Raw genomic sequence first — 19786 nt, 5'->3', positions numbered from 1 at the left:
TCCGCTAACTTTTAGCACAAATAGGTTGGTGTTAGCATCGGTATGTCACTTACAGATAGTGTATGTCAACCATTTTTCTCTGCATAAAGTTTTCTTTAAAGAAAAGAGTTATTATGCTATGCTAGTTGTTAGCCTCTCCATGGCCAACAGCATATGCATAATAACAAACACCAGAGGAAGAAGGCAGCCCAGTGGCTGCTAGTCACCAGCCTGTACAAAGCCAGCACAGCTCCGAGGCTCTTTCTGAGCTTCCGGTGTCAGCCTGTCATTAATGAGGTCAGCAGCTGGCTTGGAAAGGGATGTTTTGGCATTTGGTAAAATGTTTTGATATATCCAAAAAAATCTTAACAGGTGATCAGATCGTGGATGCTACCAGGCCATCATGCATGGTAAGGTGATGCTGGACTGTTTCGTTCCCATGGCATCATGTCCCCCTACACCAATAAAACACAGATATGCAATAGTACTTCAGCTGCATAAGAAGAAACATGAAAGTCCTGTTTCTGCTGGTCCACAGGAAGCCGGAGAAGGGGATCCAGTACCTGATCGAGAAGGGCTTCGTGTCGGACACTCCGGTGGGCATCGCCAGGTTCATCCTGGAGCGGAAAGGACTGAGCAGGCAGATGATCGGAGAGTTCCTGGGCAGCCGGCAGCAGTTCAACAAAGACGTCCTCGAGTCAGTGCAACATTCGATTTCTGCGTTCTTAGATGGCATAGCGTTTAGCATTAGCAGATTAAACGTTTGTGATTAGCGCTTTAGCATTAGCGGATTAAATGTTTGTGATTAGCGCTTTAGCACTAGCAGATTAAATGTTTGTGATTAGCGCTTTAGCATTAGCAGATTAAATATGATTAGCACTTTAGCACTAGCAGATTAAATGTTTGTGATTAGCGCTTTAGCATTAGCAGATTAAAATGTTTGTGATTAGCGCTTTAGCACTAGCAGATTAAATGTTTGTGATTAGCGCTTTAGCATTAGCAGATTAAATATGATTAGCGCTTTAGCACTAGCAGATTAAATGTTTGTGATTAGCGCTTTAGCATTAGCAGATTAAAATGTTTGTGATTAGCGCTTTAGCACTAGCAGATTAAATGTTTGTGATAGGTGTTTAGCATTAACAGATTAAAATGTTTGTGATTAGCGCTTTAGCGTTAGCGGAACTGCATGTGATGCAATCTGCTGAGCTTATTTGGAAACATTTTAAATTCATTTGAAAACTGAACTGAGCTCACTTTGTGTTTGATGACTGGGATCAGTTGGGATGTATGTCTGATTGGACTAAAAATTTTTTTTTGCCTTGATACATTTGTTCTGAATTGACAAACTATTGTTTATGATTGATTTTAAAGCAACCATAAACAATGCTAATCATAAACATTAGCTGAACTAATGTTTATGATTAGCACGTTAGCATTGTTGTCTCTGACTGCTGCTTTAGCGATGATTTTGCTGTTAAAACAAATGTTTATGATTAAAGCTTTAGGGTTAGTGGAACGAATGTTAGCAGGACTATTGTTTTCGATTAGCATAGCTAACTGTTTGGTTATCGGTGCCCAGGTGCTAATTTATTTTGCAGACTCAAAGTGTTTTCTGAGGTTTAGTTCCTGTGTTCCTCTGTGTAGCTGCGTCCTGGATGAGATGGACTTCTCTGGCATGGATCTGGACGAAGCGCTGAGGAAGTTCCAGGCGCAGATCAAGGTTCAGGGCGAAGCTCAGCGGGTGGAGCGGCTGGTGGAGGCCTTCAGGTATCTGAGAGGTCCAGAACATCAGCGCACACGTTTCAGATCTTCAGTTTGTTCCAGCTCTTTGTTTCCCTCTGCAGTCAGAGGTACTGCGTCTGCAACCCGGTGCTGATCCGGCAATTCCAGAACCCAGACACCATCTTCATCCTGGCCTTTGCCATCATCCTCCTCAACACGGACATGTACAGCCCCAACGTGAAGCCAGAGAGGAAGATGAAGCTGGAGGACTTCATCAAGAACCTGAGGGGTGAGTGGGGAACCCGGCAGCTGGAGCAGGAGAGCTGCAGGCTGCTGTCATCCTCCATCACAGCCAGAACCAGAACCAGGGAGCGGAGGAGCTTCTGTCTGCTCCGTCCCAGATGATCAGATCTTCTTTATTTGAAAGAAACTCACCAGCCTAGCAGCTGGGAGAGATTCATCAGAACGGCTGGGTTCTGATGGAAGGGGCGGTCCAGAGACAGCACCTGTATTTGGACTAAGATGCATCCGTCCGTCCGTACGTCCGTCCGTCCGTCCGTCCGTCCGTCCATCCATCATGGCCACTGTAGCCGTTTGTGTTCTTCATTTAAATTTTGGCCTAAATCCTGGATTGACAAATGTTCCCTTCATTTGTTATAAAAATGCTATAAATTTCAAATATGACTGAAAAGAAATTTGATTTCCTGATTTAACGCCTTGAAATTGGGCCTCTGTCTCTTTAAAACTCCTGCTTTCTGAAAGTCATCCCAACATGGCTCCTCTTTCAACCCTTTAGTGTTTTTACCAGTGTCGCTCTGAGAGTTTACTAATTGCTGCTGGCTAGTCTGAAGGAGCTGGGTGGGGGAAGAGCTGCGCCTCAAAGGCGGATCCAGGTCCATTCAGGTGTTTTTCTCAAACATGCATTAGAATCAAAGCAGCACTCCAGGTTTATTTTTGATGAGGGAAAACATTAAAACATGATGGAAATGATAAAATAATTGATTTTTCATGATACTGTCCCTTTAAGTTTCAACTTGGAAATATCTGGACTTTTTTTTATTTTGTTTTTATTTTATTTTTTGTCTCTATTGGCCTTTATTGGTAGGAATCTGACAGGAAAGTTTAGACATTAAATACGTTTTAGATCTATTCGTGGGTAAAATTGAACTCCTTAAAATCTCCATCATGCTCCAACTTATTCAAAATGAAGGAGCAGGAAAGATGGGATGGGGATGAGTTTCACTAAAATAATCATTTTCAGATGTTTTCAGCCTGAAATGCAGGAATGAATGAATATTAGTGAAGATAAAACCTGCAAAGGTTGTGATGTTTCTGTTTGGTCCTGCAGGCGTGGACAACGGGCAGGACATCCCCAGAGACCTGCTGGTGGCCATCTACGGCCGCATCCAGAAGTGGGAGCTGAGGACCAACGACGACCACGTGTCGCAGGTCCAGGCGGTGGAGCGCATGGTGATCGGCAAGAAACCGGTAAGAAGCTCCCGGGCGGACAGGAAGCTGCGCTCTGAGCGCGGCTGAGCGCTTCCTGTGTGTGCTGCAGGTTCTGTCGCTGCCGCACCGCAGGCTGGTCTGCTGCTGCCAGCTGTTCGAGGTTCCCGATCCAAACCGGGCCCAGAGGAGCGGCGTCCATCAGAGAGAAGTCTTCCTGTTCAACGACCTGCTCATGGTAAGCAGCGGGAACCAGAGAGAGGGGAAGGATTTCGTGGTTACACCGAGGAAACAGTGTTTGGCGTTTCACCGGGTTGTGAGGGATTTTCTCAAACATTTTCCTCAGAAATGATGAAGACATACAAACAAAAGCAATTCCTCCTCTATTTATTCTCTCCATCTCTTTGCTTTTTTCTTTCCTTCTTATCTCTCCCTCCTCTTCCTCCTTTTCCTCCTCCTCAGGTAACGAAGATCTACCAGAAGAAGAAGACGTCGGTGATGTACAGCTTCAGGCAGTCGTTTCCTCTGCTCGACATGCAGGTCCACACCTTCCAGAACACCTGTACGTCCCGCTCCGCTCACACCTTCCTCCTCTTCCTCTTCCTCACTCACGGCTCTATTTTTACACGTCAGTCGCCAGGCTGAACAGACTCCAGGGAAACAACCTGAGCTCATAAAACTGTAAATAGCATCACATATTCACCATAATGACAACAATATTCCAGCTAATACTCTGGAAATTTGGAAGCAAAAATGGGATCTGAAATCAAACTTTAGATCTGAAACACATTCAGATTCATCTGTTGTTTCTCTCTCTAGATTATAGATTATAGATGGAAATTTGAGGTGCAATCGCTGCATCGGGCATTTATGTTCAAACAAACATAAAACGGAACAATTTCCCATAAAAACTAGCTGCTCTGCCATGTTTTTGTGTTAAAAATGTTCAAAGTTGGAAAATAAAACATCAACAATTAAGAAAATACAGCAGTAAGTCTCAGGCTGGACTTTGACTAGGACATTTAAACAGGCTGGTTGTCCTGCTGGAAGTTGAACCAACCTTCCTACGGCTTCACCTTCCTCTGGGCTGGATTTTATTTAAGGTTGTCAGAGTAAAGGGGGGTAAACACAAAGCCATGCCAAACCTTTTCTTCCTACTTTATGTTGGAAAATAAATACAGTTGTGATGATAAAATGCGTTAAAGTGCTCATTGTAGGTCTGAGAAGATTTTAAATCTGTTTTAAATGATTTGGTTGAAATGTGGAAACAAACTGGAGGCAGATCTGGTAATAAACAAGTTTAGCTTTTAATTTAAGGCTCCATTAAACTGCTGTAAAGATGCTCAGCAGGACAAGATCACAGCGTTTCATAAACATATGAGTCACATTTCAGGACAGATTTAGAGATGCAGTCAGAAGGAAACGTTGGCTGTTGATTTCAGCCATAAATCAGCTGTTTGAGCTGATTCACACTTTATGTGTTTCTGTTTGATTCCTGCTTATCTGAAAACCACAGAGAGCAACTTAGATAAAAACTGAGAATAAAACTTTATGTTTTTATTCTGCATTTTAATTTGGATACATGTTATGGAGCAACTAAACCTCAAACCAACTGGATTTTTCAGAAAACTCAAACAGCGCCTGAACAGGCTTATTTGTTATTTTGTTCTCAGTTTTGTTAGATTTTTCTCCAGTCGCTTTGGTGAAAAAAAAAGTAAAAAAAGAAGAACCGGCTAGATTTGTTGCTAGTTGCTTTTTTGAAAACCGTCATCCCATTTGTTGCCATGTTTCATTTTGTGAAAAGCCTCCAGAGGGTCTGAAAAGTCATTAAATACGGTAACAGAGTTAACTGTGCTGTTGCTCGTTCTGACCACACCCCCTCTTAAGCTCCGCCCCTCCGCTCCATGGTTGGCCACGCCCCTCGTCTCTTGGCTCCGCCCCCTTTGTGGATTTTTTTTTTTAGGACGGGTCTAAGTGTTCATGGTGGTTAGTTACACTTCACCTTAGTTACATTCTCCCATTTTAACTATTAAACCTTCAATTTAGCTAACATAATTTTGTTATTTTGCAACAAGCCAGTCGTGTTCTTTCTGTAATTTAAAAAATAAATTACAATAAGCTGCAGCTTTCAAATCTAAATGAATAATAACTAAACTGAGGGCTGAGGACGCTGCCCTGTGGTGCACCTCGTCCCTCGGCTTCTTGATATTTATTTTTACCATTTATGTCTGTTTTTAAGATATAAACTAACCCAGTTTTTTTATATATCATTAAATATCATCACCTCCAGCTTGGTAATTAAGATTTTATAATCTAATAATTTAGATTATTAGATTATTATCTGCCTCTTTCCTACTTAGATCAGTTTGATTAAACATTATTTATTAATAAACAAAAATGAATCTGGTTTATAATTTGGGTTTGCTGCTCTTTAAATAAAAACATCACCTTTGCCTTCTTATCTCCATGTCTTTATAATTCTGCCTTTCTCTCCACATCGAGCCTCAGTAAGTCGAGGCTGCATGCAACCCGGTTCTCCTCCTGGTTCTGATGAACCGGGGAAACCTGTGCTTCACCAAAACTCAGCCAAATATCATTAAGGCCTGATTTTACTGCAGAGAGCAATTTAAAACGTTCTGGATAAGAAGGTGAGAGGATAAAAGTCTCAGCTGTTTTCACAGTAAAATCAGGAACATCGAGCTGAACGATCTGCTCGGTGTCGCCTTGATGCGTTCTGACGTCACGTTTGTGTGTCGTAGGAATCCGCAGCGTCGTCTCTGTCTGTTCAGGCTGTTAGATGCTGTTGGTGTTGACAGTTCTGGTTCAGCAGCCGGACCCAAACGGACCTGGCAGCCTGGTGACGACTGAGACCAGGACAGATTGTCGCACATGATTCATCAACGCAGCGAGAGTGCGTGTGTGTGTGTGTGTGTGTGTGTGTGTGTGTGTGTGTGTGCGTTTGTTTGTAATACCTTGTGGGGACGATTTTCCTGACATATGCTACGTTGTGGGGACCAGTCAGGAAACCCTGTTTTTGGGTCAGGGGTCAGAGTTAGGGCTAAGGGGCTAAGGTATGAATTGAGTTTTGGTTAGGGTTAGGGTTAGGTATGTGATGGTTAGGGTTAGGAAAAGGGTAAAGGTCAGGTTTAGGCTGTAGAAATTAGTAGAAATGAATGGAAGTCAATGGGAAGTCCCCACAAAGATAGCAAAACAAACGTGTGTGTGTATGCGTGTGTGTGTGTGTGCGTTTGTTTGTAATACCTTGTGGGGACGATGTTCCTGACATATACTACATCGTGGGGACCAGGCTCCGGTCCCCACGAGGGGAAACCCTGTTTTTGGGTCAGGGGTCAGAGTTAGGGCTAAGGTATGAATTGAGTTTTGGGTGGTTAGGGTTAGGTATGTGATGGTTAGGGTTGGGTATGTGATGGTTAGGGTTAGCTCAGTGTTTTTCAACCACTGACCTGTGTGCCGCGAAAATTATTCAATTTCTCCTACGTACCGTATTTTCCGGTCTATAAGCTGCTACTTCATTAAATTATATTTTGAGTTTATTTCCGTTTATTTTTGAACGTTTTTTTCTGCACATGGAGACTTTATGTATTATATTAAGTATAATATAATATTTACTTATTATATATAATAAGTTATATTTAATAAATATAATTTTCATTTTATATTATATTACATTATATTAAAATGACCGGGTGGGAAAATGTCACAAAAATTTGTAAATAGAATATTTTACTAAAAATTTTAAATAACATTTTAATAAAATAATTTTTTAAAATATATTTTAAATAAAATGTATACATATATGTTAATAAACAGCCTACAGTATTTTTACTTTTTACATCTGAAATGTTTCTCAGATAAAGTCTGCTGTTAAAAAGGCATTAAATCCTTTTTTATGCTTAGGATCTAAAATTATTTATAAATCTATTTTCTACAAAATCATACTGTATTATTTCAATAAAAGACACATATATTGTTTTAATTCACTGAATTATTTTTCTGTTTCTAATTGGAATTAATTAATAATAAATCAATTAATTAAAGCTTTAATTTTGTAAGCAGAAATTAGTGAGGCCCTGCAGTCATGAAATCAGAAACAGGTTCTGGATGTGTCGCCTTCTGGCTGATTTTCCTGGAGTTAAAAATCTTCCTCTCCACTTTCCAGGCTCCAGACGTGATTCAGCCACTTTAACTGCAAACACTTTTGTTTTTATGTGTAATTTGTCTCTGGAGGGGCCATCAGTCACTCCAGTCCCACTCGTGAAACGACCCACTGCTCAGAAGTGATGACTGTAATAATAGTGAAAACTGTGTTTTAGGAATCTGCTGGAAGCCGCTGAAGTTTCCCCCACAGAGCCATAAATTGGCTCCTGCTGTTTGCTTTTTTAGACTTCTGCTGAGTTTCACACGTCCAGGGTCAGAGCATGAGATATTAAATCAGCCATCTGAGCTGATTGTTATCTCCTCTCATGATAAATGTGGTTTAATTTCAGCAGCTCGTCGTAAAAATGTTGAGCATTCTGCATGTTGTGTCATTTTCCGCTCAGATTACCCTCATGGCATCCGGCTGACGTCGGCGAACCCCGGAGGAGAGAGGAAGGTGTTGATCATCTTCACGGCTCCGAGCCAGCAGGACCGAGCGCGCTTCACCTCCGACCTGCGAGAGAGCATCGCCGAGGTCCAGGAGATGGAGAAGTACCGAGTGGAGTGTGAGTGTTTCCACGGCACCGAGAGAAACGCTGAGGAAAATCAGAGCAATTATATCATCTCAAATGAAACTCCGTTGCCTTTTGGCTTTTGGCTGGGAATGATGGAGACTTTACCGCTTTCAGAAAACTAGATATATTCATCCATGAGTAGAAGAAGTCACTTCTGTGAGGTAATAACCAGTTTCAGTGCAGCAGATAAAATAAACTCTAGTCAAGGACAATATATTTTTGCACAGAAACTGTCAGATTTGGTGTCTTTTGTCAAATCAAACATAATTGGACTGATACAAATCACATTTACTGATAATCTGATTTTTGTTGTGGAAAATTCAGTTTTGCTCTAAAATCACCAATTTGATGAATGTTTGGTGTCAAATCACAGCCTATACAGAATCAGAAACATGATGTGACACAAAGTTCATCCACATCATGAAAATGGGAAAAATTTCATGGCGATAATTGGCTTAAAAAGGCTCAAAAACGGCAGCCATCTTGAATTTTAGCCGTTATCCTGAAATTCAGGGGGCTGCTGGGAAATATGAAAACCACCTGAAGGGTGGTTTTCATATTTCCGATTGCAAACTATTTTTAATTGCAAACTCTCCGACACACTTGAAGTATTTATATCTGTTGCACTTTTGGCCTGTAAACCTGTTTTGGTGGATAAAGTTCAGCTGTGTGAATGTCTGCGTCTCGCTTCCTGCTCCCCTCCAGCCGAGCTGGAGAAGCAGAAAGGCATGATGCGTCCCGGCATGCTGGCGGGTTCTGGCGGGATGGGGACGTCGGGGAGCGGGACCAGTTCGGCCGGGGGGCCCATGAAGGGCGAGGTGGTGAACGGCACCCTGGGAAGGCCGAGCCTCGACGATACGTACGCCTCCGTGGACGGACTGAAACGCACGGCGCTCAGCTCCTCGCTCAGAGATCTCTCAGAGACGGGTAAGGACCAGACGCTGGACGTCCAGAACGTCCCAGTCACTTCCTCCTGTCTAGTTTGGTTCATAAGGTGTGAAAGGCTTTTTTATGATCAGAAAGGCATTAAACCAGTTCATCATCAGGTTCTGAGAAAATGTCTCATTGGAAGCGAAACATGAAGAAGTGACGATGATGATGATGAAGCAGTTCTGGAGGATTTTATGTTTCTTCTGACTCAGTGAAACTGCATCTGTGTTGTTATGCAACATTACAGTTCAGAGACAGAAGGATGCTGCGGTGCGCCGTGTCCACCTGCTGGACGGCAGCAGGAACTACAACACAGCTTCTGACACCAAACTTCCGCTTGGATTATGTTTGACTTGACCAGTCAGAGAAAATCTTTGACAGCGTATTAGAGCCAGATTGAGAGATTTTTTAAAATATGAAAATAAAGTCCTGATATTATCAGAATAATATTTACATTTTTAATTGCTTTTTGTGTAGCAGTTCTCATTAAATTCTCCTATTCTTGGATTATTGCGACTTTATTCTTGTAATGTTATGACTATTCATGTAAATTTTTCTCGTTTTATTTGATTTTGTTTCCAGATTGTTCAACTTTATTCTCTTATTTTGACTTTGTTCTCGCATTAGTACGTTTTTATTCCTGAATTATTATGACTCATTTCAACCTTATTCTATTATTTTGACTTTATTCTTGGAATATTACGACTTCATTAGTGTAAAGCTTATCTTCTGGTAATAAAAATACATGTTAAGTCTTTTGGCCTTAACCCTTGAGCGTACGAGGACTGAGGCAAAGGAAACGAGTGATACGGCTGTGGGGTCAGCTGGACGCCACTTTTAAACTCAATGGTTAATACGTCGTTGTAAAAATCTGACCAATTGCTAATTAGAAAAGCGTGTCACTAATTATGAATATCTATTCATCTTTGCATTAAATTACAGATTTATATTTTCTAAATATCATGAAGTTGGTCAGTGAAGAAGCTAAAATATATATTTTTTATTGTATTTGTTTTTAGTAAAAGCCCAAAATTCCCATATTAGTTTATCTTTGTTCTCTGAAAATCACTTTTTTATGTTTCATATCTAAAATTCTGCATTATTAATAAAATCTGGAGTTTAAAACTGAAGTCCGTGTTTTTTCAGCTTAGCTTAGCATAAACGCTAACGAAGGGAAACGGGCGTGTCCAGGTGAAAACTGAAACTCACTGATGAGCAGCTTAATGCGAACGTCTGTTCAGCACTTCCTGTTTCCTGTACTAAAGTTTAATCCCTGGATTCTGATTGGATAACAGGGAAGCGAGGGCGGAGGAACAGTGTGGGCTCATTGGACAGTACCATTGAAGTAAGTGTGCTGCTAGCATGTCTGCTGCTAGCAGGCTGCACCGCCGTGCATGCTGCCGCCGCATGCCTGACTGTCTGCGGGGTTAAAGGTCGTCCGGATGTGTTTGTGAAGTTTTATAAATATGTCTGTTTGCTGCATGTGAAGCTGCTCCTTATGTTCTTTAACAAACTAGAGTTTAAATGAAGGATTTACAGAAATACTAAAACATTTTTGTCGTCCTTCAGGCTGATTGCTGAAAGCTCAACATGCTGCAGCTTAAGAAACACAAACATTAGGATTCTGATTTCCAGATATTAATTTGAAGTTTAAAGACATAAAGATCACAGATTGTCAGAAGTTATGCTGCCATCTTTCAGTTTGGAGGATTTAGTGTGTTGAGCTGTTTGTTCCTGCATTATTTTTCACTAACAGACTAAAACGTTACCTTCTAAAACATGGTGAATCATTGGTCCAGGTCTTTTCCTGTTCACTGTGCAGTGGATCCTGACTTTAGCGAAGCCGCCTGTTAATGACTGAGTCCCCTTTAAAAACGCCTCCAACCGGTTTTAAAACACCAAACATAAAACTCAAAGTGGAACCATCTTAGCGCTACCTCAGAAGCTAACGTCTGACCTCCACTCTTGGGGTTCAGCCAATCAGCACCAAGGAAAATTAATTTCGCTCCTTGATTGGCTCTCTTGCCAACAGCAGCCAGTTTCGTGATGATTAGCTTCCTAAGCTGCTTTCCAACATGTCACATATTCCCTGCAAACAGCCAGTAGTTCACTGTAAAACCTAGTTTGTTGCAGGTTTTAGGACTTTTAAACAGAGTCTCTATGGGAACCAGGTTGACCAGGAAACACTCTGATCTTCTTGCTTTGCATGTTTTTATCTTAACGCTGCTGCTGCTGGTTTTTTCTTCTTAACATCTCAGAGTTATTTTGTGTAGAAAATGAAGCTCAATCATTATCTGAAATGCTAATCTCCTTTATTCTGAGCTTTAAAAACGGATGCTCCTGCTAATGGGGGGAATCTTTTACCATCTCATGATTTCATTCAAAGTTGATTCTGGGACATTTTAAACAGATTCTAAATGGTATTAAATGTAAGTTTGGATTCTTATCTGAATGGATTTTGCTGCTTTGCTGCTGTTTGGTTTCTGTTCAGAAATGTTTTCATCCTTCAGGCATCTGATACTCAACAAAATAAAAGTTTCTGAGTATATAAATAAGGACTTACAGTTTTATTATGATATTTGGTGGTACTTTGTGATAGCAATAAAAGTGACAATGAGAACTATTTATTACTTTTTAGGGCTGAAACTAACAATTATTTTAATAATCAATTAATCTATTGATTATTCTGATGATTAATTGGATGAAAAATGGCAAAATCAGATTTTTCTTTAACTATTTAAGCCTTTTTAATAAATTTTAAAAATAAATCAAAAGATCCAAAAGACTTGAAATAATTCACGTCCTTTTTAAAATAAGGACATAAACATTTTATTGCCTAAAATGAAATAACAGCATTCCTTTAGTCAATGTGAATCTGGGTTTTTACATACCAAAGTGTTTTATCTTAAAAGCAAAATGTTTATATTTTGTACAGTTTTTGCTTCACTACTGCTTTGAATATGTTGCTTTCTTTAGAAATGTTCCTGTTTTAACTGTGTACTCTAGTTAGTCATTAATCGATTACTAAATTGCCAGTTACTGAACAGCCGTGTCGAGTCGTTTCAGCCTGTTGAGTGAAGTGGCTGTGATGCGTCAGCAGTCGCAGCTCATCAAGCATCTGCTCTGAAAAACAGCAAAAAAAACATCCCGACAGAAAAAGCTTAGCAGTTTTAAAACATCATTAATTCAAATTTATTTACAATGTTAAATAAAAATCACATATTGATAAGAAATTCCTAACCCATAGGATAAATTCAGCGGCAGCCATTTTGGCTCATTTTCTTAATGCCTGAAGTGAGACTAAAGAAAGTCTGATGAAGATTCCCAGCAGGATGTAGGTCTGACCAATGAGAAGTCTTCTTCTGACTGTGTTCTTCTTCTACTCTTCCTGTCCTCAGGGTTCCATTATTAGCAGCCCGCGGCCTCACCAGCAGCGCCCCCTGCAGGGCGCCAGTCTGTCCTACAGCCCCATGATGATGCCCTCGTCCCCAGCAGCCTACCGGCCGCACCGCCCTACTCAGAGCCCCGGTACGGGGGTGGGGGGTGGGCCGGGGCTCTGTCACAACCAGGGGGGGGTCACCACGTCTCCTCTCGCGAGCGGGGGCGGGGCTGGGCCCGGCGGCGTGATGGCGGCGGGCGGCGGCCAGATCCCTGGAGGCCGAATGGGGAACTTCTTCGGCAGTCGAAGAGGCAAAGTTCCTGGTCCCCTGACGATGATGTCACCGCCTCCTCAGGGTCCACCGAGTCCTCTGATGATTTCGTCCCCCCCCCACTACCCCGCCCCCGCGCCGCCCATCGCCCTCCCATCCTCCCCTTCCCCATGCCCCTCCCCTTCGCCCAACCTCGGCCAGTCGGACTCGGCCGGGGCTGGAGGGGGCGGCGGCCCGGGAGGGGGGCCGTCCAAGCTCCAGGCGTTGCACGCCCAGTATTGCCACGGCAACAGTGGAGGAGGCGGAGTCAGTGGGCACCTGCCGCAGCAGACGCCGCCGCCGCCCTACCATCACCACCACCGCTACCACATGCAGAGCGTGCCGCAGCACCACGCGCTGACGCACCGCTTCTCTGCGCCGCTGCGGCACAGCTGCGCCCCGCCCCACAGCCAGCCGCTGCAGAGGCTGCAGCAAGGCCCCGCCCACCCGCGCTACAACATGGTGTCCGGCTTCACCACGCCACCGCCGCTGTCCCCCCACTCTCCCGTCACGCCCACTACGCCGCACGGACTCTACCACCGGCCGGGGGGCGGAGCCAAGCTGCCACTCACCATCTCGCACTCCCAGCCCCACCCGCATGCTCACACACACACACACAACCACACCGTGCACACACACTCCCCGCTCAGCCCCTCCCCCTCCGCAACAGGCTCCACCCACTTCATCTTCTCCACGCCGCCGCCCCAGACACCCTCAGCGCGCCTCGTCACCCAGACGCCACCGCAGCCCTACGCCCCCCAGTACCCGCCGCTGTCATCCATCCCGCCCCCCCCTCCCCACTCACCCCTGCCGCCCCCGTCGGGCGCCCCGCTCTCCCCGCTCCCCCCGGGGGTGGGGCAAGGGGGCGGCCCCAAAGCGAAGCCCGTCAGCCGCATCAGCACGGTCGTGTGAAGAGGCAGAAATCGAGGACGGTGGCGCGCAACCCCACAGTGAGCCGCCAGGGGGCGATATTGAGAGTGAGCACAAGAGGGAGGAGGGGAAGAAGAGCAGGAGGGCAGATCCAGTTGTATCAAAATGGCCGCCTGATGAGGAGGAGAGCGGTGAGAGCGGGAAAGAGGAAGCTGCTCAGCCTGTGCTATTTCCACATCGACTTTCCTCGCAGGTAGAGCGCTGGAGGGGAAAAACTACCGCTTAGGTCTGGTGACGCCCCCACCTCGCCTTCATACCGCCCTGCGTGGTGAGCCGGGACTCAGTCGGACATGTTTGTAGGTCTTCACTACTTCAGAGTGTTCGTCTCATGTTGTGAGTACCTTTTTTAACATTTCTGTGGCTGTAGTGGACAAGCGGTTGAGGGACCAGTCAGGAAGGGAACAGTGCCTGGAAACGTAACATGAGCGCTGACGCTCCGAGTTAAAGGGACAGTACCGTGTAACAGTAGTTTCACACCATGTTGTTCAGCACAAAAACCAACACTTTGATTTTGACATATTTACAAGCCATTACGGGCAGAAGCAGAGGTGTTTAGCATTAATATGGTGGCGTTTGTGTCTTAGACAGGCATGCATGACCTGTGCAATAGCTAACAGTTATCAGTGTGTTTATGGTTAATATCCAATTTGCAGGGATAGATTTGTTGTGATGTGAAGCCCCAATCCAGCAAAGTGAAGACTCTACTCTTAAACTTCCTAAAACCTTTGAAATAAGCCATCGAAACAAATCTACAGGTGTCTTCGTTTTTGTTCTGCAAAAACTATTAAAAGCCTTTAGTGTTTGTGGATTACAGGGTTTCAGCAGGGGGCGCTATACTGTTGTTTTGGAATGGGACTTTTTCAGATTTTCTCACTTATTCCTGTAAGTTTGAGGATTTATTCCTACCAAATCTGTGAATGCTCTCCTCATTTCTCAAATATCCCGGTATATATGAAAGTGTACGCCTGAATTCTCAGAAATAATAATTCCTGTCATTTGTATTTGATGCTCCATGATGTGTTTGTGACCCTCAACGTTGCCAGAGAAGGAGATTAAGATGAAAGATGCCGAACTGGGGGATTTTTGTTGTTTTCTGCCGATGAGGACGGTGGAGCTGCTCCACCTGAAATACAAACATGATGTTTTTATTTTTGATTTTTTTACAGTGCAACTTTCTGTACCTTTAGCAGCAGCAATGTTAATGGAACTGGGTGGGAAAATAAAACTAAAACGGAAGTTTATTAAAATCAGAAGCAGGGTACAGCTCTCAGAAGTTTTTGTGTTTATCTGAAATCACCAGTAGGGGGCACCAATATGTGTTTAATGGCCCCATTATGAGACGTTTCCGATCCAGACTGGAGAATCCTCCATGGTTGGTTGGTGGGAAGCCGGGGATTTGTTGGTTCCAGACTGACTGGAAACAAATGAGGCAGGCGTTTCTTGATGCTAATTTGGCTAATTTTAGCTTTTGCACTAATGTTTTACATACTGAATTGAGAAAGTCAGTATTAGGTGATATGCTAATGATAACCCACATTCTGATGGTAGCACTTAGGCTAACATTAGCATTTTGTTCATTTTAGAGTATACAATGCTCTTTGCACACTGAGTGGAGAATGTTACTGTAGGTCAACATATGTTGATTATCATTAGCCTACATGCTTATTAGCATGTAGGCTAACATTAGCATTCTAGCTTATTTTAGTGTACTTGCTGTTCTTTGCACATTAGATGGTGTATGCTTACTGTAGGTCAACATGCTACTGATAGCCCCATGCAAATGTTAGCATTCAGGCTAACTGAATCATGAAAATGTTTTTTTTTTTTATTAAATTTAAATTTTTTGCTTCATTTTCTCTCGTTTCCTTTTTTTTAAAAATAATTCGCAAAAACTCGTGATATACAAATAACTTAACAGAAGCTTTTATCCAAAGTCACTCACTGTTGGGACCAAAAGTTTCAGTGCAATGATGAACTCTGCCTTTAACATTAATCGCTGCATCCAATGAAAGGTCAGAGAAGAAGCTCAGAGTTTGGCCTTAGACATGGTGCGTCCACCATCCTTTTCATCTACCTTAGATCTTTTTGTCTGGAAAACTAAAAACATTAGGTTAGAGATTATTTTAATAGGTTTCCTAAGCCACACATGATATTCTAAAATAAGTGACCCAAAACGTTCAGTTCAGTTATGACGTAATTTCCATAGACAGCTGGACTTTTCTCGTTTCCTGAAGTTAATTTTAGGTCAGAGGTGAAACGCCTTTAAGAAGGTCAAGAAATGTCCAGGTGGCATCTATTGAAGCACTTAGGAAGATTGTAGGAACAGTTGAAGGTTGTTTCAGTCAGATTTTTATATTAATGGGGAAACTGGTGGAGGTCATGGAGCTCCGTCTCTGTTTTGCTTGTTTATGGCTTCATGTGTTGCAGGACTGGTAGGCCGTAAAATATCGATGCTGGATTCTGACAATGTTTTCAGTAAAGATCCTTAAATGAGGTCAGAGTTTTTGGTTTCAGATGCAAGTTTATATATTTCCCACCCAGTACCAACTACTTTTGTGTTTTTAAGCAGTAAAATAAAACTTTCTGTTGAGGGTGAGTGATGTTTTATCTGCCACTTGGTTTCAAAACAGAGAATAAGGTGCCTTCAGACATAAGGATGGTACAATAATCAATAATCATGGGGATCATCATCTGAGACAAACCGCCTAAATAAAAGACGATTCCATATCTGAGTTTCCTGCGCGTTGGTTGACGATGTCCATCCAGAACAGAAATATGAAGCCATTTTCTGGATTTTTAAGAAACAAGATGGACCGAGCCTTTAGTCACCCTCATCATCCAACAAAGGAACAAAAAGGACCTGAAACTTGGACCTAAAGTCTTCTGGAAGGACAACTCGTCGGACTGGAGAGTAAATCATGTTCCAGCATCTCATGTCAAGTGGAAATCTCTTTAATGAACTCTGTTTTACACGTTATTTTTGTACTTTGAGTTTAAAACCACTGTCCCAGTGTTTTTCTTCCAGAATATTTTCTGTTTTTAATCAACGTTCTTGGATGTCGGAAACTAACGATTGCTGGAAGAAAGTTCTTCCCCCTTAGCTCTGGTTTGCATGACCAGCGTTTAACTGGTGGATGTTGGGAAATGCAAACATTGACACATTTTTCAGTTTCTCTGCGATCACCTGAAACCACCTGTAGATATAAACTGTACAGTGTGTTCTTGTTTCAGTGGGGCCAACAGCATCAACCTGTAACCGACGCTCAGAATTGCTTGAAACAACAAACCTGCGCTCTAAACACCAAAAGGTTCTCCTGGTTCTTCTCTGGAAAAAAGCCAAGACGTTTTAGACACACTTCACGGACTAATTGGTTTCAATCTGAAGAACCACTTTGACGTTTTAGACCAAGCTTCTGATATCAGTATTGTTGTGTGACGAGCTTTTAATAACATGAAGTGCTCCTTGGGCTGCTTTGGATTTTTTAGCATTTTTGATTTTGTTATGTGCTTAAAATGTGATTTCTGATTTGGGTTTCTGATCTAGAATCCGTTTTTTAACTTTTAACACGTTTACAACCACAACAACAGTAATCTGTGACTAACATGGAGAGGTTTCTAACATGCTAGTTGTGTTGCTTCAACTCCAGACCAGAAATGATCTTTTCCTCCTGAGCTTCTTGGAGCTCCGGACCGTTGGATCTGCACAGAGCATTTACAGAAACACCTGTTTCCTTTATGGGGCCTTACAGAAACCATTTAAACCGAAACAGAAAGAGGTTTTCATTCAACACTGGATCACGCCTACCTCCAGACAACACGGCTCCTTCTGTTCCAGTACCAACACATCCATGCCTGTTTCTGCATGAACTCTAAACTCCAAATCCTCCAAAAACCAACATTAGGTTTCAGATCTGATCCATCCTGGTGCCACCTGTAGAAACCATCCTACCTTCACCAGTGTTTATTGGTAAATGTGCTTGGACCTCTGCTCCTTTAACCAGGAGCCTTGGTGAAAAGCTCCTCAATCCTTAAGGCTCTTGAGATCAGGTCAGAATCCAGATTAAAATAATTTGACAAAAACAAAACCAAAGTTCTGAAGCAGTGACTGAAAACTGAATCCAGTGGCTGTAAGAACCTTCAGCACCAGAACCTCACATGGTTCTTTCCTTCCACTCGTCAGGGTTCGGAGAAGCTTGTCTGTTTAGTTATGACTGAACAGTTTTATTTTCCATGTTTGGCTTTCTGCAAACATCTCCAGATGTTCCAGAAGTCTTTGGTTTGACTGAGTTGCAGCTTTGCAGACCTACGGCGTGTTGAGGTCGAGGTCGTCCTTCAAGAAGTTCAACCTTTAACCTGTTTAGCAGGAGTGAGAACCACCAACTAAAATGTTAGTTGCACTAATCTTAAAAGGCTAACTAATCATAAACATTACTTTCATCAATGCACAATAGCAACAGGGTATTTATCAAAAGCTAATGCTAAAGCACTAAATTCAACCATGTTGATGCCCACCATCAGTGGTGGAAACCGCTAGCTAAAAGTTAGTTGCGTTACCTAGAGCACTAATCAGAAACTTTAGTTCCACTAAAGTTAAAGCCTTATACCAACATGACATTTAGCAAAAGCTAATGCTAAAGAACTAAACTCTACCATGTTGATAGCTGCCACAGCTAATTAAAACATTAGCTAAGGCACTAAACATAAACATTAGCTTCATCAATGCTAAAGCTCTTTAGCAGAAGCTAATGCTAAGTGATACCACACACCTGAGTGGACGTTTTTCCTCCCTGCTTCTGCATTTTGATTGAATTTTTGTTAAATGTGATATTTTCTGTATGATTGGTCTCTTTATTTTAAGCTGTTGCCTCCCATGATGTAACAAATGAATCTAAACACCCAAAGTTCTCAGTAGATTGAGTTTAGAAACATGCAGAAACAATTTTTAATGCTCCTTTAATCACTTATTTTAGATATTCCTTATTTTGTGCCCAGGCCTGCTCTCCACTATCGGTTTGCATGTGGTATTTATTCCAGTATCTGCACTGAATGAACTGTATTATAAACATGAATGTACATAAGTTGTTAAATGAACCTTAGCTCCCTTCGGCTGCGTTTCATCGGGAAGAGAAGGTCTGAGTTAATTTTTTTTATTCCCCAGAAGCAGATCCGGTCTGACCGCTGCAGGAAAGACAGGGAACTTTAAAAATAAACTAAAACAGCCGATCAGATCTGCTTCCAATGAAAGCTCAGACTCTTCTGCCTCCCACGTGAAGACGGCCGGTTGTTTGTGTGTCGATACAGGGACGGGTGAACAGGGGGTCCGGCCCGTTTGGAGCGGACCACTTCATGGAGAAAAATCATTTCTTGTTTATAATGTAGAGCAAAAAGAGAGACTGCAATAGTCCTTGTAAAATTGTACGAGTAAAGTGTCAAATATGTGTCCAACAGAGACGACATTATTTTAAAAATTATGTTTGGAAGATTTTAGCTGTGTACATAAATATATATTACTTGTACTTTGTTTTTGAAATGGCAGAAATATGAAAAAAGTGGAAATATTTATTGCTCTAAAAATATAAAAATCTGTTCATGTGGATGGAAACTTTCCTGTTTGTGTCGTCGTTTTTTTAACACAGTGATCTTTACGACACCTGAACTGAAACGGCCAGCCAGTTAATTTCAATCCCAACTCTTATTACATTCAGTTTAGCTTCATTTATAGTCATTTACAATTATTGTGTATCATTTTCAACATTATTAATGTAACATTACCATTATTATTTAATTAATTCTCCTTTTTTTTCAATTTCATGGTTTCATTAGTTTAATTATTTACAATTATCTATTTTTTTTAATATTCAATTTGTTTTATTTTTTTCTATTTCTTGCGTTTTCTGTATTTAATTTTTTATTTACTTTTTTCATCTTACATTGATTTATTAACTCTGCTCCTTTGTGTATTTACACAGTTGCAAGGAAAAGCAGAGAACAAGTTAAAATCTGTAAATAAATGGACAAAGGAGAAAAGAGGAAATATTACACTAGAAAAAATATTGTTTTAAAAAAAAAAAAGTCACAGCAATGTAAGATAGATATATAAATACAGTTAATGAAAAAATGAGAAAATAATGGAAACTGAAAAGTGAAACTAACAATGGAATTCATAGACAATGATAAATGATTATTGTTACACTGTGAAATCAAATAAGTTGGGAATATTGCTCATTTTGGGGTCTAATATTTGGCAAATAAACTATTTTATCAAGCCTTTTATTTAGTTATTGCCAATTTGGGCAGCTCAAATCTATTCACACATCACACTTTCTGAATTGTTCTGTTTTGGGGTTTTTAAGCTAA

General features: G+C 41.8%; 1 protein-coding gene across 1 annotated transcript in view; it reads left to right on the top strand.

The window, feature by feature from the left end:
- LOC106932526 (IQ motif and SEC7 domain-containing protein 2-like) overlaps window positions 1-19530 on the top strand; it is a 43106-nt gene extending 23576 nt beyond the window's left edge. Inside the window, exons 10-19 of the mRNA XM_088003566.1 lie at window positions 518-676; window positions 1624-1746; window positions 1824-1990; window positions 3050-3189; window positions 3260-3385; window positions 3610-3709; window positions 7710-7871; window positions 8586-8807; window positions 10106-10155; window positions 12209-19530. Coding sequence (XP_087859692.1) covers window positions 518-676; window positions 1624-1746; window positions 1824-1990; window positions 3050-3189; window positions 3260-3385; window positions 3610-3709; window positions 7710-7871; window positions 8586-8807; window positions 10106-10155; window positions 12209-13411 — 2452 coding nt within the window. The 3' untranslated portion in view covers window positions 13412-19530. The remainder of the gene's footprint in view (window positions 1-517; window positions 677-1623; window positions 1747-1823; window positions 1991-3049; window positions 3190-3259; window positions 3386-3609; window positions 3710-7709; window positions 7872-8585; window positions 8808-10105; window positions 10156-12208) is intronic.
- The last annotated feature ends 256 nt before the right edge of the window (window positions 19531-19786 follow it).

Source organism: Poecilia mexicana, unplaced genomic scaffold (assembly GCF_051168715.1).
Source record: "Poecilia mexicana isolate PSO_F unplaced genomic scaffold, ASM5116871v1 scaffold_23, whole genome shotgun sequence".
NCBI classification, from domain to species: Eukaryota; Metazoa; Chordata; class Actinopteri; order Cyprinodontiformes; family Poeciliidae; genus Poecilia; species Poecilia mexicana.
Note: the sequence above shows the minus strand (reverse complement) of the source record. Positions and strands in the feature narration are given on the sequence as shown.